The sequence below is a fragment of the Peromyscus eremicus genome, unplaced genomic scaffold (assembly GCF_949786415.1).
Source record: "Peromyscus eremicus unplaced genomic scaffold, PerEre_H2_v1 PerEre#2#unplaced_46, whole genome shotgun sequence".
Classification (NCBI taxonomy): Eukaryota; Metazoa; Chordata; class Mammalia; order Rodentia; family Cricetidae; genus Peromyscus; species Peromyscus eremicus.
Window position 1 is genome coordinate 418,278 of NW_026734297.1, and position 24,740 is coordinate 443,017.

Below are 24,740 nucleotides of genomic sequence, written 5' to 3' on the forward strand. Positions count from 1 at the left end.
ACACTGATTGGCCATTGGCTAGGCAGGAAGTGTAGGCGGGACAAGGAGGAGAATAAAGCTTGGAAGTGGAAGGCTGAGTCAGAGAGACACTGCCAGCCACCATGATGACAAACAGCATGTGAAGATGCTGGTAAGCCATGAGCCAAGTTGCAAGGCACAGATTAATTTAAGATATAAGAACAGTTAGCAAGAAGCCTGCCATGGCCAAACAGTTTGTAACCAATATAAGTCTCTGTGTTTACTTTGTCGGGTCTGAGCAGCTGTGGGACTGGTGGGTGAGAGAGATTTGTCCTGACTGTGGGCCAGGCAGGAAAACTCCAGCTACAGGCTCTTGTGGCAATGTTGCTATAAATAAATTTGTATTGTATCAATCTTTTAAATTAAAAGAAGCTTTGTCTGGTGGTCTCTCCTGGTGGTCTCAAACTCTGCAGCACTTGGCTGAGGGTCACACATGGACGATGGGCACAAGGGCCAACCGTTAGAGGGAGACAGAGCAACACTGCCACAGGTGAGGACAGTGGACTGAGAAGGGACACAGACGAATAGAGACCCCAGGGTGCACAATCCTGTGTGGCAAGGGCTGATGGGCCCTGGAGCCTGGATTCCTAGTTTTGCAGGAGTTTGCAGAGTAACAACTTGTTTATTGTTGTCAGGAAGTCTAGTCCTGTGGGTTGGGAGGACTAAAAGAAAACAATAAAACATTCAGTTAAAAGTCTTCCAAAGCTTGCTTAACTAACTACACAAAATCCTAGAAAAACTGCCGAGAGGGTATAGAGTAAATGGATCCCAAACACCATAATTAAATTTCCCTTAATTTTACCAGTTGGGGTCAAAAGGAAAAACAACCTTAGGGAAGATACATTTGCCAGCTAGGAGGGCTCTGCAGCCAGGGAGGGAAAGAGGAGGGAGGGACCATAGAAGGTGGGATGGTCTGGTGCCCTGGGGCAGATACTTGTGCTTCCCTGACCCCCTACTGCTTGCTCAGGTAAACACACAACTCTCCTCCCACAGACTCCAGAGTGGAACCCTCCCATTGGCCAAGGAGCCAGGCCTTGGGTATATAACATGCTCACACCTGGTGCTTGAGGATTGATTCCACTACCATCTCCAGTTGTGGGAGCCCTGGCCTGCTTGCCAGTGCTGTGCATAGTGGTTGGGGCCAGAGCTGCTTCCCAGCCTCCTAGCACAGAGCTTGTGAGGGGAGAAACAGGTATGGACTGACTCAAGATCCCTGGCAGCAGGGTGGGATGTGTTGGGGGTATGGTGGTGGCCATCAGAGGCTTTGGGAATGGCAAACAGCCCTTGAGTGAGTAGGGGTTGTTAGGTTGAGTAGCACCATGGAGAACAATGAGTTTGGTTTAACCCATAACCAACAGATGTGGTAGTGTATGAGGTGTCTGGGGCCTTGGTGCCACTACCCAAGTGGAGGCAACCCAGGGCGCGGTTCACAGTGCAGGGAGCCACTGAGTTCCTCAGCCTAAGCATTCAGGAGGGCCGTTTGCTGAGTTTCCATAATTCCCATCGTTGACCAGAAGTGTCTTCTGTTGGTTTCCAAGGCCTCCAGGACAGTTCTTGCTCAGCTTCAGCCAAAATGAAGGCTAGAGTTTGGGGGTGGGCTGGAGTACCCTGACCAAAGCTTAGCTTCTGTCACCCAGTGTCTCACATGACAAGGTGACAGCTTCAGGGCCTCCATTCCTCTCTTTGCCTATAGGTGTCTTAAGGGGTGGTCTCTCAGAGGCACATCTCTGTAGACTACACTCCAGGAGGTGACGGGCAGGTGTCCCAAGAGCCCAGCATCAGCTATGCAGCCTGGCTGGCCAGCAAGGTCTGATGGGACACTGAATTCCATCAAACTAGGCTCGAGTGTGAGGCTTGACCCCCCCCCCCTTAGGTAAATATGTGTATACAGGCTCTCCCTAACCTCTGCTCCCCTATGCCTGGCTCTAGCATGGCAATGCGGGCCAATGGCCTGATATTGCCACACCAATAATGGTAAGCTGTTGCCCACTGAGCAGGTGTCCCAGCAGCCATTCCTTTGAACCTTGGTGTTTGTACCCCGGTGGCCCAGCTCCCCGCTGCCTCCCCCAGTCCCCCACTGCCCGCATCAATGGCAGCTCAGCCTCCCCAGGAGGTCTGAGTAGGGCTGCAGTACCTGCTAGATGAGGCAGCTTGGTTCTCCCAGCTCCCCTAATACTCTTCTTTCCTCAGCAGCTGCGGCTCCTGCAACTTTTTTTTCCTTTTCTTCTTTTTTTAATTAATGGAAGTGTGCTGGAAGGTTGAGCGTGCGTGTCATTCGGCTGTCTTGACAGCAGCTGTCAGGAGGTCAGCCCACTCTGAGCATCAGCTTGCATGGAGGTGCTTCCTCAGGAGCCAAATGGCCACTGACCGGGGACCATATTAATGTTAGGCGAAGACATTTCTCCCTGTGTCTAGTGTCAGTGATCTCAGGTCAAAGGGGATGCAGATGCTGACTGTGCTCCAGGCAGTGAAGGTGGACTGGCCAGACATGCACCAGCTCTTTCCCACCCAGGGAGTTGACAGGCCAATAAATTTAATCCTTTTCCTTAACTAGATGGGTCTTGTAGTGAAAATACAGACATGGTTGGCACTCTCTCTGGAGCATAAATTACCAAGCAAGAGCTGGCTGGACCTAAAGGGCTGTGGGTCAGGGCTAGGCCCCAGCCACACTGGCCACCCCTGGTAGGTAGGGCAAGCTGGATTTGTGTGCCCAGTAGGGGGAAGTAATAGCTACAGTGGTTCTAGAGCTTCCCAATGCTACGACCCTTTAATACATTTCTTCATGTTGTGGTGACCCCCAACCATAAAACTATTTCATTGCTATTTCTTTCTCCCCCCCCCCCCCCCGAGACAGGGTTTCTCTGTGTAGCTTTGCGCCTTTCCTGGAACTCACTTGGTAGCCCAAGCTGGCCTCAAACTCACAGAGATCCACCTGGCTCTGCCTCCCAAGTGCTGGGATTAAAGGCGTGCACCACCACCGCCCGGCCATTGCTATTTCTTAACTGTGATTTTGCTAGTGTTATGAATTGTAATCTAAAATATCTGTGTTCTCCAATGCTCTGATGGCTCATGGGGGTGTGAGCCTTCCATTAGCCTGTGATCTGACACTACCTCCTCAGGGTGTACCATATTCTGTGTTGTCTCAAGCCCCATCCTACACTGTCCTTCTCTTGTTCCCTGCATGACTCATGACACAAATGCTTTAGGCCCTGTGACCCTGGAATGGGATCACAGGGTTGGATCTGCCGTTGCCTGAGTCCCCCAAAGTCTAGGTGTCTGGGCTGTGCTGGCTTCTGACAGACAGATCAAATGTCAGCTCAGCTGATTCAGGGCCATTTCCCGTCCCCACTCCCTATCTCCAGCAATCTGGCTCTCCATGGGGCTGGCCTGGGGGATGCTGCGTCTTTCCCTAGTCACTCTCCTGCTCTGGGTACTTGTGGGAATAGCTTGACCTTTTTGTCCTGCCCTGCCTAAACTGGAATTAACTGGCTGTTGCCTTAGGGCCACAGTTGCACTGAGGCTACTGATTAGACTGTTGTTGGTCTTCTGTGATGCCTCAGGCAGCTTCCAGCCTTCATTGCCCCCATAGGAAGAGGCAGCAGGACTGGAGAGATGGCTAGAAGGGCCCTTGCTGTGAGGTCCACCCAGGGACAGGCTGAAAGCTGTGGCTCTGTGGGATTTCATGGAGTCCCACATTGGGGACAGTCAGAATCCTGGTGTACTTTGGATCTGTGGGATGACTCTGGGATAGGCCAGCTGGGACTGGTGTGGCCTGAGTGGGCATTGAATCTAGGCTGTGCATCCACAGAATGACATTGTAACCAGTCCATCTGTATCTCTGGAAGGAGGTCTGATCAGCAGGACTACCTGTTAGGATTTGGTCCTTATTTACATCTTTTAATTACGTCATCAGCCTTCGCCGGCTTCCCAGCCTAAAAAAGCGGTTGAGCCCTCTGTGGGCTCTCTCTCTCTCTCTGTTCCCTCTCCTTTCTGCTCCTTCCCCCCGTCGGTCCCCCTCTCTCCCTCTCCCCCATGTCTCTCTCTCTCTCTCTCTCTCTGTCTTTCTGTCTCCCCCCCCAATAAAGCTCTAAAAAGGTAACCATGGCTATGATTCTTTTAATCAGCATGCTCCTCCGCCGGCATGGCCACCGCGGGCGGTGACCAGTCACGAGGGGCAGCGCCACCGGCATAACCAACATTGGTGCCTTTCAGACTCGGATACACCACCGAACACCGAGGACCTGCTGACTGCTGCTGCTTGCCGCCTCTTCCCCCATCCAGCGAGACCGCGAGCGCACGCGGGTCCCTCGCCACCTCCGCTGGACCCCCACACCGCTACCGCCATGATTATTCACCACAGTAAGTCCGTGGTTCTCGCGGCGTAGTCCGAGCTATATTCTTTGCGACAGACACCCTGGGGGTCATCCTCCAGTTGCACCAACAACGGCACATTTTCGTTTTTGACGAGAAAGTAAATGGTGTCTTGGTCTACCAGGTGGATCAAGTTGGTGCAGCGGCAGCCCTTCGCATCCCTTGACGAAGAGGATGGTGAACTTGAGCTGATTCATGGATTTCTCTCCACTCTTTGGGGATGCCCAAGATTGTAGTCTGATCCCGGTTTGTTATTTCAATTTTTTATTTTTTCTCTTGGCTACAGCCATGAGACAAAAGAGGGGATACATTGGCGGATAGGGGCGGGCACTGGTAAACCTGGCCTCATAACAGCGTAAACCTGGCCACATAACAGAGTCGTGGGAACTTCTGCCAAAAACGGGCAAATAAGAGTTACTTTATCTCCAAGCTTTCTGCTAAAGTTTTAAACCCTTCTCCTTCCCCACTTTTGCGTCTCCACGTGTAACCTTTTCTGTCTGACTTCCATGGGCTCAAGTTGGTGGGCTTAGGCAGCTTCTACGACTTGCCCTAACTCACCTTAACTCCACCCACTCATTCTCAAACTGCCTTGAGAAGCACAGACCAGTCCGGAAGCGGCTAAGATCCATACAAATAAGTTTACAGTAGTCAGGATGGCTCAGCCAAAAATATTCAGCTTATAGCCTCAGGCAAGCCTTCCGGAAAGTATCGGATTATAGTCTGCCTACTGGCAGATCTTCCAAAAGCTGTCCTTAAGCCATCGATCAGCAAGAAAAAAAAATTCAGGACATAGAGTAAAATCCGTCTCTTGTTCCCCAGACCTCCCCGACTAAAACTTAAACATCTGGAGATCAAGGCCCCTGACCCCACAGGCAAAAGAGTTATCTGTGGCATTTAAGGTGTGCCAGGGAAAAAATAAAGTCCGAAAACAAAATTGCCAAGTGCTGGCACTCGCTGACTCCCAAAAGCTGTTGGGTCCCTGTTTTAAGTGAGGAAAAGGTCACGGGCTGGCGAATGCCCTGCCAGGCCATTGACAGCCTTGTTAAAAGTGCCACCTAGAAAGACAAAGAGTCAGCTGACTGCCCCCAGGCACCAAGATGCATGGGTACATCAAGCTAAGACCTCCAGCAGACCTAGGCTTGGCTACAGACATGGCAGGGAACCCAGAACGCGGCAGGGAAGCGATCCAATTCTTTCCTTCTGGACACCAGAGCCACTGACTCAGTCCTGGGAGTTTTGGGATGCCACCTCTCCTTTATTGTCGGGTACAGAGGACAGCCTTACCACCTCACCAGATTTAATTACACTTTCAAAGTTACTTAATGAAAAAAGATTTCCACCTAAAATAAGAGCTCATTGCTTCACTCCAGATCCACTGCCTGTGTTTCTCATGTGCATACAGACAGGGCCCTGATCTTTGCCTTGTCCCTAATTCCAAAGGGGGAAAAAAATTTCTCATGTACCACAAGTTTTTCTCTTCCCAGTTCCCTGTTCTAACTCACTGTTCAGCTAATGGTACAGGACCACCACAGAACCAGAGTCCAGAGATCATCAAATAAGATTGTAACAGCTAAAAGGTATTTACACCCCCAGACCCAAAAGCATCTGGGCACTACAAAGACTTTAATGTAAACATCTATTACTATGAGATGCTTTTAACAATTGATCACCTGTCTCCTAGATGCTGAACCAGTAAAGGAAACAGGTGCTTTAAAATAATCTGTCTCTGATAAAGCTTAACATGTTTCAAAATCCATAGGGACAGGCCAGATCTACCTCAGATAAATGCCAACATAAAATAATAATGATTCTTTTTATCTCACTAAGTTTTTTCTGTGTCACCAGCATCTTGTCAAACAGAAAGTTTCCAGCCACAGCCAAGAGGGATACATGTCTCCAGAGCAAACGGATGACAGACAGTATCCCACAACGCCTGTAGACCTCGGAAGACTCCCCTTCTCCATTCCCCCCAGAGCCAACCAACGTCCAAAAGTCAGCTGGAAGCAGTTTTTGAGAGGAACAACGCCCTTAGTCCCATCTACCTGCTTTTTTTTATAATAAGGGAAAGTCTGGGATGTTAGGATTTGGTCCTTATTTATGTCCTTTAATTACATCATCAGCCTTCGCCGGCTTCCCAGCCTAAAAAAGCGGTTGAGCCCTCTGTGGGCTCTCTCTCTCTCTCTGTTCCCTCTCCTTTCCGCTCCTTCCCCCCGTCGGTCCCCCTCTCTCCCTCTCCCCCAATGTCTCTCTCTCTCTCTCTCTCTCTCTCTCTCTCTCTCTCTCGCTCTCTCTCTCTCTGTCTTTCTGTCTCCCCCGCAGTAAAGCTCTAAAAAGGTAACCATGGCTATGATTCTTTTAATCAGCACGCTCCTCCACCGGCATGGTCGCCGTGGGCGGTGACCAGTCACGAGGGGCAGCGCCACCGGCATAACCAACACTACCTGCCCCTGTCCTGGGCCCTGAGCCAAGCTGCTCCTGTGATGGGCATTGTTGGGTCCTAGCAGGGAGGTCTGGGTGTGATTGCCAGCTGGTGGTGTGTCCCTAAGTGTGAGGCCTTTGGGTCTCCTCATAAGCTGGACACCATCTGAGTAGGGGAGAGGTGTATGTATGGCCACCTGTGTCTAACCACCCGAGGGGCTACATTACTCCAGTTTCTTAACCCTCAGGAGAGGTGGCTATCTCCACTTGGCTGTGATTCTAGCTCCAATTGGCTCACATGGCCACTCTGATGTCCCCTGGTAAAGCATGGTCCTCATTTGTGAAATGGGGGTCCCAGGTCCTCAGACACCCCGTGAGCTCATATGGACCTACCCTAGACTGCCGACCTGAGTAATATCCAGACTGCTGTTCTTAACGTTTGTCTGTCCTATTTTCCTAACTGGCTGTTGTATCTAGTGGGCATATAAGCTGCAAGTCACAGACTGCCTTGGTCCAAGGCCCCCCAACTAGTATACTTCTGCTACTGGTGGAAGTGTGTGAATAGAACTCTCGTGGTGTATGCAAGCAAGTGCCTTGCATTCTTGAATGACCCTGTGTCTTCCCTCTTTTCTTTCTTTCTTTTTTTATTTTTGTGTGTTTGTTTCTTTGTTTTTATTTTTGTTTTTCAAGACAGGGTTTCTCTGTGTACCTCTGGCTGTTCTGAAACTCACTCTGTAGATCAGGCTGGCCTCAGATCCAGAGATTCACGTGCCTCTGCCTCCTAGTGCTTGGATTAAAGGTGTGCAACACCACCCAGCATTCTTCTCTCTTTTCATTTATTTTTATTTTGTTCATGACACAGTCTCACACTAGCCCAGGCTAGCCATGAGCTTGTGTCAATCCTTCTGACTCAGGCTTCTGAGTGTATGAGTCACCACACCAGATGTCTGCTTCCTCTCCATCAAACTGTGTTAGAATAAGATGTGGGTTGGGTGCTAAGAATGCAGTGAAAGGGCTCCCTATCCTTTCTCTGAGTTTTGATCCAGAGGCCAGAGAATGACGGCTTGTCTCTCACTTGTTTTTTCCCTTCCTGTGAGCTAAGGATTGGTTGTACATTTCCAAATAGTGGAAGGATCAGAGGAAGGAAAATGTGGAACTTTTTTGCTGGTGCTGGGAATGAGCTTAAGGCTTCAGATATTCCAGGCAGGTGATGTACCCTAGAACTGCCCCCACCCTTTAGGACACTTTGAGATCTTTCAGCCACTGGGAGGGCTGCTGTGCTTCTTCTGTGTCATCTTTGGAAGACTGTCGGCAGTGATAAGTTTGCTGCCTTCATCTTAAATGCCCTTTTCTGTCCTGTCCCAGTTATGCTGAGTTTGCTTAAGTTGTTTGTGTGAAAATGTGCAGTTGGGTTCTTGAAAGTGCTGGGGATCAGTTCCCCTGTGTTTTTTCCTGTTTGGAATACAGTGTCCGCCTTTCCTCTGGATACAGAGTAACCATTCCTTGACCCCTGCTGTTAGAGGGGTGTATAAGCCCATGTTTGTGTGAACAAAGAGAGCTTTGCTGATGAACGGAGACAGGGTGTCCTGAATGCTGTTTAACCTTAGCGTCCCTCGCCAGATTTCCTGTTCCAGCTGTGTGGGTCGAGGCAGAAGACAGCTTCCTCCTGCAGGACAGAGCCAGAAGGCTTAGCACAGACCATTGACAGAGCTGAGATGCGGATGTCACTGGACTCTTACTGAAATAGTTTGCCCACTCCTGGTTTGAACGTAGTCCGGCCAGACCCCAAGCCCCAGGAGCACGCTCCTCACTTGCCTGCCACAGCCTTTGCTTGTGTGTTTGCAAAGTAAAGTGTTGGCTTTCACATGCTACTTGGGAGACTCTTTCACAGCTTTCCAATTCATCCACAGAGGTCCCAGGGCCTGAGCCTCTCCAGCAGGAGCAGGTGGCCTTTGGCAGTGGGGACACCGTGGAGCTGATCTGCTCTCGGCCTGGAGGAGCCTCCACAGGCTGAACTGTTTGGTCTAAGGATGGCACAAGGCTGGCAGCCTCCCACCGCATCCTGGTGGGGCCCCAGAGGCTACGAGTGCTGAATGCCTCCCATGAGGATGCAGGGGTCTATATCTGTCATCAGCAGCTCCCTCAGGGTATGAGGTACCGTTTCACTGTGCCTGTGACAGGTAAGTGCTTGGTGGCTGAGGCTGCCAAATGTGTTGAGCAGCTGCATGACCAGGGAGGTCAGGGCAGTCCTAGGCAGGGTGGATGGAGTATCTCTGGCTCAAGAGTGTTGTTGGCTGTAGACAGAGAGTAGGGGATACCCCCAAGGATGTGCTGTCTGAAGGAGTGGTGTTGCAAAGGAAGGATCCTGAAGGCAGGGAGCAGTGGGCCCTGAAGGTGGAGAGCAGTGAGCTCCAAAAACAGGGAGCAGCAGATCTCTGCATGTGGCAGTGTCACAGGACCACTGCTTGCTTATAACTGTTGCAGATGCTCCAGCCTTAGGAGACGATGAAGATGGGGAGGATGTGGCTGATGACACAGGTGAGATCAGAGTCTAGGCACACTGAGCTAGTCAGGGTCAGGCTGCTTCCTTCCTGTAGGCTGGTTGTTAGAGGACACTGGGAAGGTGGACAGTGCTCCAGGAGCAGTGAGAGGGCAGGGCAGCCCTGTAGGAATTTTGGTGTGGACTCTGGTGGGAAGGAGCATCACAAGTGCCAGCAAGCCAGGCAGGGAGCTGAGGTTGCCACTGATGAGTAAGTAGATGCAAGGATTAAGGGGACCAGTGTCTACTTTAGGCCAGCAGGAGGGGAGGAGTACCATGCTGAGGCTTATGTTGTAAAGGGGGCATCACAGATTGGGTGTGAGTAATGAGAGCACATGGATGGCAGTGCCCATATTTATGGCCTAGAACTATGACAGGAGAGAGAGAATGTATGTGTGTACATGAAGGCCATTGTGGGTCCAGACATTGTATGTGTAGGTGGCTATGACTCTGAGACTAGGCTGGTGTTGACTGAGTACTCAGACCGTCTGTGGCCTTTGGGGGTAGAGTGGGAAAGGTGTTGAGAATCAGAGAGACAAAATTATTGGGAAAAGCAGGTAATGAATTTATGAGTGTGTGTGGGTGAGGAAAGCAGGTATAAAGGCTTGTATGAGATTTCAGAGTGGAACCCTCATGGAAATGGACTTGGATTCTAGGACTGAAGCCAACAAAGGGTAATAGTCCTGAGAAGTGCGTTGGCTTCTCGTTTCCCCTTTCCCTTTGGCTACCGGGTTGTTCAGAGCAAAATTTCTAACCCAGTTGCTCTATAGCTCCTGCCCCAACCACATTACCAGTGCCTTTGCCCTAAGTTTCTGTTGGTTGTGTTTAGTATTTATGCCCCACATAGGCTTAGGTAAGGTGCCAGGTGGGTCTCCTTCTTGACCTTGCCTGGCAGTGGGTAGCATTAAGTCATTGAAGTCTCCCAGTGTGGCTGTCTTATGTCAAGCCCATTGGCCACACTTGGAGCCTGGGAGGGCAGCTCAGAGCTAGGAGAGGCCCCTCACCAGTGTCTGCACACTTTATTCCTACTTTGTAGGGCAGTTCCTCCTCCTAGAGATTCATAGGGCCCTACTGTTGAGTTGCCGTGGAAGGCCCTGCCCCAGCTTCCCTTCTCTGTTCCGGAAATCTGCTGCTTCCCTTAGCTTCCTCATGAGTCCCACAATATGGCATCCTCTTGTTGGTTGTTTTTACTCTACTCTTTGGGGTCTTGCCATCCAGCTCCTAAATAAACACAGAAACTTCCTCTTACTTATGATTACCTGGCTTTAGCTTGGCTTATTTCTATCCAGCTTTTCTTAAATTATCCCATTTACCTTCTGCCTCTGGGATTTTCTCTTTCTCTATTCTGTATACCTTTCTTTACTTCTTACTCCGTGGCTGGCTGTGTAGCTGGGTGGCTGACCCCTTGCATCCTCCTCTCCTCCCTTTCTTGTTCCTTCTCGATCTTTCTCCTTCTATTTATTCTCTCTGCCTGCCAGCCCCATGTCTTTCTCTCTCCTGCCCAGCTATTGGCCATTCAGCTCTTTAGTAGACCAGTCGGGTGTTTTAGGCAAAGTAACACAACTTCACAGAGCTAAATGCAACATAAAAGAATGCAACACATCTCTGCATCATTAAACAAATATTTCACAGTATAAACAAATGTATCACATCTTCAACTAATATTGCACAACAGCATCTTCCACCCAGCAAAGAGGAAGGAGGGAACTCAGTGTGGGAGAAGCATGAACTGAAGGTCCCTACCAGGCCCTGGGCACTGCAGAGGCTAGCTCAGGTTGGCCACACTGGTGGAATGACCTGACTTGGATACCTCCCAGGATCTACATCCAACTGGGTTCTACCTCGTAGGTACCTGCACCTGTGGACCTGCTTCAGCGGGAGAGAAGAGGATATGCCCAAGTCTGAGAGTAGGGCGGCCATGGATAAAGTGTTCAGGTGAAGCAAAAGAGTCTCAGTACAGATGAGGATAAGGCTAGAGGGTGGGTAGGTAGGACAGCTTTGCAAGGGTGCACAATTATACTATTATGAGCACTTCATCATCAGGGGCCCCTTACTGGACTTGACCGGACCATATGGTCATGAAACTGTTGGCTGTGCCAGCCACCAGCACTGTATGCTTCCACTGGGCAGCCGCCAGCAACCCCACCCCCTCCATCTCCTGGTTGAAGAATGGCAAGGAATTCCGAGGGGAGCATCACATAGGGGGCATCAGGGTGGGTCTGGGAAACAGGCACAGATGGGTAGGGTCTGGATACAGAGGGTGTAGCCTGTGTCCACTCACCTACTATCTTTACCTGCAGCTTAGGCACCAGCACTGGAGCCTGGTCATGGAGAGTGCGGTGCCTTCTGATGGTGGCAACTACACCTGCGTGGTACAGAACGAGTTTGGCAGCATTCAGCAGACTTACACACTGGACGTGCTGGGTGAGGGCCAGGCTGGGTGATTAAGGCATGTCAGCCTTGGGCCCTTTGACCCACCGCACCTGACCTAGCTGTGTCTTACAGAGTGCTTCCCACATCGGCCCATCCTGCATGCTGGGCTGCCAGCGAACCAGACAGCCACTGTAGGCAGTGATGTAGAGTTCCAGTGCAAGGTGTATAGTGATGCCCAACCACATATCCAGTGGCTGAAGCACGTTGAGGTGAATGGCAGCAAGATGGGCCCTGATGGCAAGCCTCATGTCACTGTACTCAAGGTGGGCTCTGCTGTTGGCAGGTGGTTGGGTGGATGGGTTGTCTGGGAGTGCCTTGGCCCTGGTCCATAAGTCACTCTTTGGCTGAGGGATACCTTGGGACTTAGGTGTAGCTTAAGTTTTCCTGCCTGGCCCACAGTCAGGACAAATCTCTCTCACCTGCCAGTCCCACAGCCTCAGACCCAACCAAGTAAACACAGAGACTTATATTGGTTACAAACTGTATGGCCATGGCAGGCTTCTTGCTAACTGTTCTTACAGCTTAAATTAATCCATTTCCATAAATCTATACATTGCCACGTGGCTCGTGGCTTACCGGCATCTTCACATGCTGTTTGTCATAGTGGCGGCTGGCAGTGTCTCTCTGACTCAGCCTTCCACTTCCCAGCTTTACTCTCCTCCTTGTCCCGCCTACACTTCCTGCCTAGCCAATGGCCAATCAGTGTTTTATTTATTGACTAATTAGCAACACATTTGCCATACAGAACATCCCACAGCACTTAGGTCCAGGTGTTGGAGCTTCTGAGAAGGTACAGATGGGTCCCAGGGCTTATCACCTACTCTGAGCTCCAGGCAGGCTCTGTGTTACTTGTGGCCTGCCATGATACTTGTTTCCCCATCTGCGCCGAGGACTGGGCATGCAGAAGGCTTCTCTTGAGTAACAGTTGTGGTGGCTCAGGGCAGGAGGATGTCTGCTGAACCCTGTGGACCCTAGAGGACAGGCTACCCACGCCCCAGCTGCACTGTAGCACTGGCTACATTCTGCCTTCGCTGGCTCTTTCCTGCCTCCCTCTGCCTGTAGATTTGTTCCATGGCTGCAAGTCGGGGCCACTTGAGATTTCAGACTTTGCAACACTGGAAGCCCAAAGAAAAACATCTGTTGAAAGACAAGGAAATCTAGTTGGGGAGAGGAACAGGTGTTGGCAGGAGCTGGAATCCTGGATATTGAGAGAGGCCACTAGAGCCATGTCCAGTGTGATCTCCTCCCTCTCTCTCTCTCTCTCTCTCTCTCTCTCTCTCTCTCTCTCTGTGTGTGTGTGTGTGTGTGTGTGTGTGTGTGTATGGTGATATTTCATTTGTATTAAAATGTTATTTGTATGTTAATAATTAAAGTTGCCCGGGAGTCAGAGCTATTAGCAAGCCATAGGAAAGCAGGGCAGTAGTGGCATACACTTGTAATCCCAGCACTTGGTAGGCAGAGCTAGGTAAGTCTCTGTGTGTTCAGGGATACATCCATTATTACATACACATGCCTTTAAACTCAATACCAATCATGGAAAACCTGGAGGCCTATACAGACAGGCTGTGACGAGGCGGTCATGTGGTGGGGTTTACAACCAATGAGAAGGCAGAACAGGAACTCTATATAAAGACTTTAACACAGGGACAGTTCTGGTTCGGAGAGGTAGGACCACTGCAGGAGGAAGGTAAAGTTTTAGCTCTTAGCTCTGACCTCCTGGCTTTCTTTTTTGCATTGGTTCTGTGTTTCTTATTTAATAAGAAGGTTGGTTGCATCTACATTTGGCACCCAACGTGACAAGAATCCATTAAAAACCGCTTGGCTTGGCTTGGTGGCAGGTCCGGTTTCCGGCGTGGGCGGCCTGGCTGCGTAGCTGGGCCGCCCAGGCCTGACTGACCTGCAGCTGGAGCTACTTGGAACTGCTACAAACAACTCAGGCCTGCCCTGACTAACAGGGCCCCTGCCTGCAAAGCCAAGGCTTGACTGGGCTCAAGAGGCTAGGCTTTCTCTCTCTCTCTCTCTGGATTCACATCTCAAACACCAGGTGGCTGTTTTGAAATTCCCTGGGATTCTACTGTTCTACCCAGACTTGGTAAGTCAATTAACATATCTATTTAAAAGAGAATTTTTTTCTACATTAAAAGAAAATGGACTTTATGTGTACATTGGAAGGAAATTAGGCACTCTGACAATGGAACAACTATATGAGAAGATTAATATTGATCGAATTATTGAGTTTATTACTTTTCTTATCCTCATTTTACTATTTAAAAAGATAGTCAATTTAAGTGCCAGGACAACAGTCTTAGAAAAACTTGTTAAACCGGTAAAAATGAATTCTAGAGAAATTCAAATTCAGACAGAAGAAATAAATAGTGAAGTTGTTTCAAAATTGGATCATAAGGTTACAGAAAGAAAGCCAGTTTTCACACAATCACCCTTAATTTATCTGGTAGCCATACAGCAGCTACCTGATGAAGAGAATGAACAAAATACTTGGGTTCCAGTTAAAATGTTAGACTTACGAAGATTTAAGGAGGCAATAGCATCTGATGGCATGCACTCCCCATATGTAAAGCAAATAACACCTGGTCAACTTGTAACAGGATTCTACCAAAGGACTGGCGGGAATTGGCACAGGCTGTTCTTGAACCTGGACAAAATCTCCAGTGGAAAATGTGGTTCAATAATGAGGCTAAAAATATAGAAAAACAATGGAGGGATAAAGGAATACAAGTCTGCCAGGATCAGCTTATTGGAGAAGGTCAATATGCTTCAGTACAAACATAATGTTCATATGATGTCCAAACCCTAGTTCTATGTCGAATGACACCTTTGAATGCATGGGACAGAGTTGAAGAACCAGGAAAAAAAACTGAGTCATTTACAAAGGTTATACAGGGCCCAAAAGAATCTTTCACAGATTTCTTACAAAGATTAACTTCAGCAATACAGAAAATGGTCCCAAATTCAGAGGCTAGTCAGATAATAATTGAATCTTTGGCCTTTGAGAATGCAAATGCAGCATGCAAAAGAATAATCAGGCCGTTAAAGGCAAGATCTGCACCTTTGGAAGATTGGATTAGAGACACAGTTAATGTTGAGGCTTATGATCATGATGATATGTGGGTAGGAAAAGCAATTTCAAAAGGTTTGAGAAATGTTAGATGTTTTGGATGTGGAAAGCAAGGACATTTGAAAAGGGATTGTAAACAGATCATTCCTAGAAATAATGTTTTTTCAAGGAAAACTGGCAACAGAATGCCCCTTCCTTCTGGAGTATGCAGAAGGTGTGGTAAGGGAAAACACTGGACCAGTGAATGTAGATCAACAAGGGAAAGACAGGGTAATCCTCTGCCTTGAGCTTCGGGAAACTCCCAGAGGGGCCTCAGGCAGGCCCCCACAGTACATCCAGTTCAAATCTTTCCTGCAGTTGTAGAGGAAACCCCTACTCAAAGCAACTAAATAACCAAATGTCTATTGGAATAAATCACGTTGGTCGAGATGATGAAACAGAGAAAATAGGAAATTCAGAAAAAAACATAAAGAAAATTTTTGGCAAACTTCTATTAATGAACAAAGACCAAAACTAACAATAAAGATAAATGGTGTTTTGTTGTCTGGTCTGGTAGACACAGGTGCAGACTTTGCCATAATTGCACCAGAATTTTGGCATCCAACTTTGCCTCTTCAAGAGGTAAACGTACAACTGTTAGGAATTGGGACATTACCTCGAGTGAAACAAAGTGCAAGATGGCTTGAATGTATAGGTCCAGAAGGACAGAAAGGAAAATTAAAACCATATATGGCTAACATAGCTATGAACCTGTGGGGTTGAGACTTGTTACAACAATGGAATACTCAGATTAATATCCCTCCAATCTCAGAAACAAATCATAAACTAGTACATGTGTCTGAGAGAAATATTAAAAGATATTATTATAATAAATGCTCACCAGCCATCCATGTCATACAAGAACAGGGCACAACAACTGATAATCTTCCAAAAACACCAACAGCTCTACCTTTAAAATGGTCAGCAGACAAGCCTGTATGGGTTCAGCAATGGCCTTTAACAACAGAGAAACTCCAGGCTTTAGAAGAGCTGGTAGAACAGTTAAATGCTCATCATATTGAAGAATCAACCAGCCCTTGGAATTCTCCTGTATTTGTTATTAAAAAGAAATCTGGTAAATGGAGAATGGTAACAGACCTTAGAGCAATTAACAAAGTAATTCAGCCAATGGGCTCTCTACAATCTGGAATTCCTTTGCCTACTCTGTTACCAAAAGAATGGCCTCTCATAGTTATTGATTTGAAAGACTGTTTCTTTTCAATACCCTTACAAGAAAAAGATACAGAAAGATTTGCTTTCACAGTGCCTACTTATAATAATTCTCAACTGGTTAAAAGATTTCAATGGAGGGTCCTCCCACAGGGAATGTTGAATAGCCCAACTTTGTGCCAATATTTTATACAACAGCCATTAGAAGTAGTACGTAAAAAATTTCCCAAATCTATAATTTATCATTATATGGATGATATTTTATTAGCTGACTCAAAGGCAGATACTTTAGAAAGAATGTTAGAAGAAGTAAAGAAAATTTTGCCTTGCTGGGGATTACAAATTGCTCCTGAAAAGATACAAAGAGGAGATTCTATTAATTATTTAGGATATAAAATAGAACTTCAAAAAATTAGACCTCAAAAGATGCAAATTAGGAGAGATCGACTACAGACTCTTAATGACTTTCAAAGATTATTTGGAGACATTTCTCATCTAAGAACTAATGTTGGGGTAAAAAATGATGAACTGAATAATTTGTTTAAAACCTTAGAAGGTGACAAGGCCTTGAATAGTCCAAGAGAATTATCACCTGAAGCTGAGAAAGTATTGGCCTTGGTAGAAAAGAAAGTACATGAAGGGCACGTAGATCGTATTGACCCAAAGTTGGATTGCATTTTGGTTATTTTACCTTCTAGGCATTCTCCTACAGGAATATTAATGCAAAGGGAAGATATTATATTGGAATGGATATTTTTACCAAATAAACCAAATAAAAAATTAAAAACTTATGTGGAAAAAAATCTCTGACTTGATTTGGAAAGGAAAATTGAGACTTTGTCAATTAGCAGGAATAGACCCAGCAGAAATTGTCATACCTTTAACTAAGGAGGACATTGAAAAATTATGGATAGAAAATGAAGCTTGGCAAAAAGCTTATAGTAATTTTTTTGGGAGAAATTAACAGCAAATATCCCAAAAGCAATAGAATTGATCTTATAAAGAGAGCTGATTGGGCCAGGCAGTGGTGGCGCACGCCTTTAATCCCAGCACTCAGGCAGAGCCAGGAGGATCTCTGTGAGTTTGAGGCCAGCCTGGTCTCCAAAGCGAGTTCCAGGAAAGGCGCAAAGCTACACAGAGAAACCCTGTCTCGAAAAACCAAAAAAAAAAAAAAAAAAAAAAAAAAGAGAGAGAGAGAGCTGATTGGATCTTGCCTCGAATTGTGAGGAAAAAACCCATATCTGGAGTTTGTACATTTTATACAGATGCCAACAAACAAGGAAAGGCAGGTTACAAATCAGAATACTTAAGTAAAGTGGTTCAAAGTCCTTATAATTCAGTTCAAAAATCAGAATTGTATGCTATTCTGTTGGTATTAATCGATTTTTCAGAACCTCTCAATGTAGTAACTGACTCTCAGTATGCTGAAAGAGTAGTATTACATATTGAGACTGCAGAATTTATCCACGATGCTTCAGAATTAACTTCACTATTTATTCAATTACAAGATACAATCAGAAAAAGGAGTCATCCTTTATATATAACTCACATCTGATCCCATACTGGTCTGCCAGGCCCTCTAGCACAAAGCAATGATGAGATTAATAAATTATTGATAGGAAATGTGCTGGAGGCCTCAGAATTTCATAAAAACCATCATGTAAATAGTAAAGGTTTAAAAAAGGATTTTTCCATAACCTGGCAACAAGCCAAAGAAATAGTAAAGAAATGTCCTACTTGTTCCTTCTACAATCAAACGCCATTACCAACAGGATGTAACCCAAAGGGTACTCAGAGGAATGAAATCTGGCAGATGGATGTGTTTCACTTTGCATAATTTGGAAAATTGAAATACGTACACCACACTCTGGATACTTATTCAGGATTTCAATGGGCAACTGCTTTGAGTTCTGAAAAAGCTGATTCTGTAGTCACTCATTTGCTAGAAGTTATGGCCATTATGGGTATATCTGCACAAATCAAAACTGACAATGCTCCATCATATGTCTCTGTTAAAATGAAACAGTTTTTTGCTTATTATAATATAAACCATATTACAGGTATACCACATAATCCTACAGGTCAAGCAGTTATAGAAAGATCAAACAGAACTCTAAAGGATATGCTAAATAAACAAAAAGGAGTAACAAAACCCCCAGAGATAGACTACATAATGCTCTATTAACTTTGAATTTTCTCAGTGCCAATGAGAAAGGAACAACAGCTGCAGAGAGACATTGGATGATAGAAAAAACTACAGAATTAAATTAGCCTATATACTTTAAGGATGTGCTGACCTCAGAATGGAAACCAGGGTATGTGTTACATTGGGGATGAGATTTTTCTTTTGTTTCTACAGGAGAAGATAAGCTGAGGGTACCATCAAAATCGATAAAGGTTCGATTAGAACAAGAGAGACCTTTTAATTAGAGGAGGTGATAGTTCATCAACCAGCATGAACATCCAATTTAAACTAACTTATACCAGTAACACATGCCTTTTCATTTAATCAGATGATAACTTGCCAAAAAGGAACATCCCCAAAAAACCTTGGGGAAAGGTTTTTGTTTTTGTCTTTTAGGAGAATGAAGGTTAAGGAATTTGAAGAACACTGGACAAATGAGACAACTGAAGAATAGGGACAAATCGTTTATCCTAAGAAACAGAGTGAAATGGCATATGGGTATGTTATCTAAAAAATTTTATGTCTTCCTAAATGTTTGTTTCTGTTTTTCTTTAAAGATTTAACACTATTGGTCTTCTAATAGTCCTAGTTCAATTAAAATTTAAAGGTGACTTTGGAGTTGGAAAATGACAATTACTAGTTTTAAATACTTTACATTGGATTGGATTGTTTTATATTGTATACAAATTATACATATTGAAATTGATATTGTTGGAAAATGCTATATGTATATTTCTAATTGTACCATTCATTTAACAATGTAATGCAATTTTCTGATTCTTGAATGTTGTTATTACCAACTATTAGGATATAAAGAAATGAAAGTTAGTAGTTAGACATTATAATAGAACTTGTAGTTATATTAGGTATGTTTTCAAGATTGAGTAGATATATTTTAGATAGACAAGTTATCTTCAAACCCTTCAGAGATCTATAGAGTATGGCATTTAAAATGTTTTAATAACTTAGAAAATTTTTCTTTTTTGTTATGACTATGAGACATGTCGGCTCCTGACAGTACCAATCTACTTCAGAGAAAATATGTCATTGAAGAAACTGCATATGGAGTTAACTTTCATTGTGGCAAAAGTTAGCCACTGGACAACAAAGTATCCTCAAATCAACTGCTGACAAACAGGACAGACAGGACACAAAACAAAGGACTACTGATTCTTGTCAAAACAAGTGTGGTTATGGCTTTATCAAAAGGCATCTTCTGAGGCCAGGACAATATGGCACCATCCCTGAAGTGGCCTTTGCAATTCGGGAAAGGTACAGTGCCCTTTTCTTTGAAGGCAGCTGAACAGGCAGTGGGCCGATGGCTTCTGATGTGCAATGGGAAGGTAGTTGAAACAGTTATTCTTGAAGAGTAATTAAGCTCACCCCTCTCAACAGTAGAATGGCACTTAATAGAGGGATGTGGAGAAGAATGGGATGCTGAAATGAAGCCACATACACACATAGCCAAGGAGAATGGACAGCTGAATTCAAAAAACATCAACAATTTCCAGAATTTAAAATCCTGAATCATGACATGACACTAGTGGAATTCAGGTGTTTCTGGTATATAGACTGCTCTCACCCAATGTGAAGTTGAACTGTTGACCTTGTGTACATCCTACTTCACAAATGAGTCTGTCAGATACACTAAGCCTATAGGCTGAAGATGATGCCCCAACACTGCGGAGAAGCCTCAGATGATTGTCCAGGCAGCTGGCTGTTTCTGTCAACTCACAATTTTTTGGAAGTTGCTTGCATATACTTCCTGTTTTTATTTTTTTGTTAGCTAATATTATTTCCTTCTTGGGTCTCTGAGGGAGTTGAAGATTAGTTAGTTATAGTTGAAGATTAATTAAGATAGAAAGTGAATTAGATACAATAGAATAGATAATGGAATTATTTTCTCTGAATTTGTCAAATACAAATGAACTAGACATTGTTTAGGTATTTATTATTGTATATATTGTATATAGTTATTGTACTTTTGTATATAGTTTTTCTTATGCTAGTTATAAGCTTTTTCTTTTTTTCTTTTTTATTAAAATAGAAAAGGGGAAATATGGTGATATTTTATTTGTATTAAAATGTTATTTGTATATTGATAAATAATGTTGCCCAGGGGTCAGAGCTATTAGCAAGCCATAGGAAAGCAGGGCAGTGGTGGCGTAAGCTTGTAATCCCAGCACTTGGTAGGCAGAGCTGGGTAAGTCTCTGTGTGTTCAGGGATACAGCCAGTATTGGATACACATGCCTTTAATCTCAATACCAAGCATGGAAAACCTGGAAGCCTATACAGACAGGCTGTGACGAGGCAGACATGTGGTTGTGTTTACAACCAATGAGAAGGCAGAACAGGAACTCTATATAAAGACATTAACACAGGAGTAGTTCTGGTTCGGAGACGTAGGACCACTGTAGGAGGAAGGGTAAGGTTTTAGATCTTATCTCTGACCTCTTGGCATTGGTTCTGTGTTTCTTATTTAATAAGAAGGTTGGTTACATCTACGTGTGTGTGTGTGTGTGTGTGTGTGTGTGTGTGTGTGTGTGTGTGTAGGGTGGACACGAAGGAGGCCAGTCTGTGAAACCACAGCTACCACTGTCATTATGTCCCTCCCTTCAGGCAGCCTTCCAGGTGTTGCTGCCCGGTCCCCAGCCCATTCTTTGGGATCTCCCTTGCCCCGCCTTGTCCTCATGTTCTTCTGGAGCTGACTTGGGATGTCCCCACTGTCCTGGATCAGTGAGACTCCTGAGGCAGATGCACAACTCCATCGAGCCGATGTGTCGGAGTGGGATAGGGGCAAGTACCTCTGCCGATCCATCCATAGGCATGGCTGAGAAGGCATCTTGGCTGCATGTTCACAGGCCTCAAGCAGGTGGTGACTGTTCTGTGCCTGCCTGGCTCGCTAAGCTCCAGCTCCAGGGCCCCGGCTGTCGACCTTCCCAATGCCTTGCGCCACCCCTTTCCTGCTTGACCCCACCTGTGGCTCACATTCTACTTGTGATGCCTTGGTAATAGTATAGCTCCCACCAGCACTGACTGACTTCCTCCTTCAAAGCCCTTCAGGCCTGTGTGTCCTCTTGCATACTCCACTTGCATGCTTCGAAGGTCCTTAGAACCTGCCAGGGGTTGAGCCCCATGCTGTTTGAGAACAGCGACTTTCTACCCATCTCTGTCTGACACTGATGCCTCTGGCTTCCTGTCCATACATCTGTCTGCTCATCTTTCCTTCTGCACATCTCCTATTTCTGCTCTAATTCTGCATGTTGCCTCTTTGTGGCACCATGCTCTCCCCACCTGCCTGTTGCTCACCTTGGACAGGGAATTGCCCACCAAGTGAGAGACTGACTTTAGGTTCAGTGGCTTGGTACAGGATGCAGAGGGCCCTGAGCCTCCATGGCTGTGGCAGGGCTGTGGTGGTGGCAAAGGGAACATTTTCCTTGAAGCCTGACTGCATCATCTCCTTGTGGACTGTGCTGTGGTACCCAAAGGGAGGTGCTGGTGCTTGCCTATTGCTCTCTGTTCTCTCTTTGTAGACATCAGGCACTAACACTGCCGACAAGGAGCTAGAAGTTCTGTCCTTGCGCAATGTCACCTTTGAGGACTCAGGGGAGTACACTTGCCTGGCAGGCAATTATTTCGGGTTTTCCCATCCCTCTGCATGGCTGGAGGTACTGCCAGGTACTGGCTTCTGCTGCTTCTGTGTCTGTCCTCTTGTGCTGGCTCAGAACATAACAAAGCTGCTGCCAGGGACAGCAGGGGATCCCTTACAACTTACTGCAGTCCATCCTGTGGTAAGCACCCTGGTCTTGTGCTTGGTATGGGAACATCAACCCGCCCCATCTTGGTCTTGCAAAGGCCTCCCCCTCAATCCTCCAGGTGGGTTTCCACAGTCTTGCCTTGAGGCTCTGGGATCTCCTGGGAGTCTTGTGGGTGTTGTGGGTGCTTCTGGTTCTGCCAGGCTTCTCTCCTGAGTCTGGCCCCTACTGACTCACAGATGTTTTGACTACCAAGGTGAGTGGGGAGACGTAGGTCACCCAGCTCTGAGTATCCAGGGTCCCTTCCCCACAGGTGCCTGGGGTTCAGGCTGATGAGAAATCCCATAAGGCCTCATGAAGCCCCAACATTCATGTCTTTGCAGCTGAGAGAGAGGTGGCAGAGGGTAACCAGGCTGGCAGCTTATCTGCGGGCACCATCATCTTCTGGGTGGGCTTCTCCCTCTCAATTTTGATGGCAGCAACTGTGACACTCTGCTACCTGCATAGAGCTGCAAGAAAGGGCCTGGGCCCTCCTGCTGTTCACAGGAGTTCTCGATTCACACCTGAGCGACAGGTAGCTGAAAATAGATACCAGATTTTGATCTCCCTGTTTTGCCTTGACCCTCCTAGAGTCCCAGCAGTGCCCAGGGCCTGACAGGAGACATTTCTCTGCAGTCAGATGGGCTGATCATTCCCTGTTCCTCTTCTCCACATGGATCCCAAGTTACTCTGAAATGCAAAACAATTTTGAGTCTTCAGTAACCACTGTATGAGCATCCCTCTTCTTGGCCCTACATTCTGCCTCACATAGACTTGACCTTGCCTCTCCTAGGATTTATACCACATCAACTCTTTTCCAGTGCTCAGCACCCATGTGTGGCACCAACCTATTCCCAATGATCCAAGCAGGTGACCGTGGAGTCCTACTCCTCCGTGAACTCTGACATACCCCTGGTCCAAATCGTCCACACATTCTCAAGAGAACATACTGTTATGGCTAATAGTTCTGAGCTTGAGCTGCCTGCTGACCCAAAGTGGGAAATATCTAGAACTCGGTTAGTGCTGGTGAGGGACACAATGTACTTGGTGGGGTTCTGTGGTTGGGGGCTAGATGGCTACCAGGCAGAAGCCTGTTGGAGGTGGGATGAAATACTCCTGAGGTAGGGTCCAGGGTGAGATCTCAGGGGTTACTCTGTCTATGGATGCAGTGGCACAGGGCCATGAGAGCTGGGGGTACTGGGCACATACTCACTGCCTCTGCTTCTTTGGCCAGGCTGACAATCGGCAATCCTCTGGGAGAAGGCTGCTTTGGCCAGGATTTTATGGCAGAGGCTATTGGCCTTACCATGGACAGCACTGCCAAGCCTGTCACCGTGGTCGTGAAAACGCTGAAAAGTAAGAAGGGACAGAAGTAATACAGGGCATTGGGGACTATAGGGCCATCCTGTGCAACTATATCCTCACTACTTGTGAGGACTGGTTCTGAGGTTTGTCCCTGTCGGGGCTTGGGGATAATAGCTGGTGAGGAATTCTTAGTTGCTGGCTGGTCCCTAGAGCAAAGTGCTGGCCCCATGGAGACTAACTGTGTTAGCTTTTCATTCCCAGGGTGAGGGCAGCTGGGCTTGGGCATGCCTGCCTGTGATCCATAGTGCCTGGCACAACCTCAAGGTGACCAGTTTAGAGGTGTCAAGGAGAGAATTCAAGAGAGCCTATAGGAGGGAACCAGGGGTGTGTGGAGAAAGCACTCTGGGACTGTTAAGCTCCCAAGCTGCCTTGCCAGAGTAGAGATCCTATGAGGACACAGGATGCTCAATTATATGTGGTAACCTCTGTGGGAAGGAAGGCAAAATCCCTGGTCTAAACAGTGTACACTGATAGTGAATGCCTTTAATCCCATCACTTGGGAAGCAGAGCCAAATGGTCTAGGAGTTTGAGACCAGCCTGGTCTACATAACAAGTTCTAGGACAGCCAGGACTATGTAGAGAGGATGCTGTAGGTCTAGATGTCTGTTCTTACCCCCTACAGCAACCTAACAAGAGGCACCAGACAGCTTCATGCCAAGGACTCACAGACACAAAGACACCTGATGACAGTGACCAGGCAAGAGGAGGTAGCTAGAGGGCCTGAGCCTCCCACTCAGATCTCCCATGTCCTATTGAAGTTAGGTTCCTTCTGCTGTGTCTAGTCTCTGATCCAGAGGAGTCTCTTTACCCAACTGCATTGACTTTTGGATATGGGTGGTGGTGGTTTCCTTGTGTCTTCTGATAGCATCAGAAATAGGTTTGCTCCCAGTCTGACACTCCTGCTTACTAACACTGGCCTGTGGCTGGTTGTCATCCTGGGTTGGTGACGGGAGCTCATCAGGTTGGGTCCAGCTCACTCTCAGTGATGAATGTATCTTTAGATTTCTGAGGAAAAGGCATGCTGTGATCTGTGGGGATGTGGGATCTTTCTAATGTCCGGGACTGCCTGCCTTGATTGCTTTCTGTATGTCCCCAGTGTCTGGAGGTCTGAGCATTTGCTCTGTCACCACTGTGTCCCACACCTCCTTGCTCTGAGTCTGGGGAGAGGGCACACTGGGCCATCATCAGCTTGATGTGTGGAGTTGGAGGTTCTTAGTGGGGGAAACCCTATGTTACACCATGTGCATCCACTCTCAGGCTTGCAGGACAGGGAAAAGAAGGGGGTATGTGTACCCGATACCACCAGTTTCCCTCCCTGGGTGCCCTCCCAT

At 46.8% G+C, this 24,740-nt stretch overlaps 1 protein-coding gene across 1 annotated transcript; it reads left to right on the plus strand.

Moving 5' to 3' along the window:
- Nucleotides 1–451: 451 nt before the first annotated feature.
- On the plus strand, nt 452–23,420 carry LOC131901179 (fibroblast growth factor receptor 3-like). Its single transcript, XM_059252416.1, is given in 13 exon segments — nt 452–508; nt 4,143–4,377; nt 4,428–4,522; nt 8,555–8,987; nt 9,292–9,345; nt 9,901–9,903; nt 11,390–11,559; nt 11,647–11,770; nt 11,852–12,042; nt 21,784–21,928; nt 22,389–22,579; nt 22,915–23,060; nt 23,279–23,420. Coding segments are annotated over 13 exon segments (1,986 nt in total).
- The last annotated feature ends 1,320 nt before the right edge of the window (nt 23,421–24,740 follow it).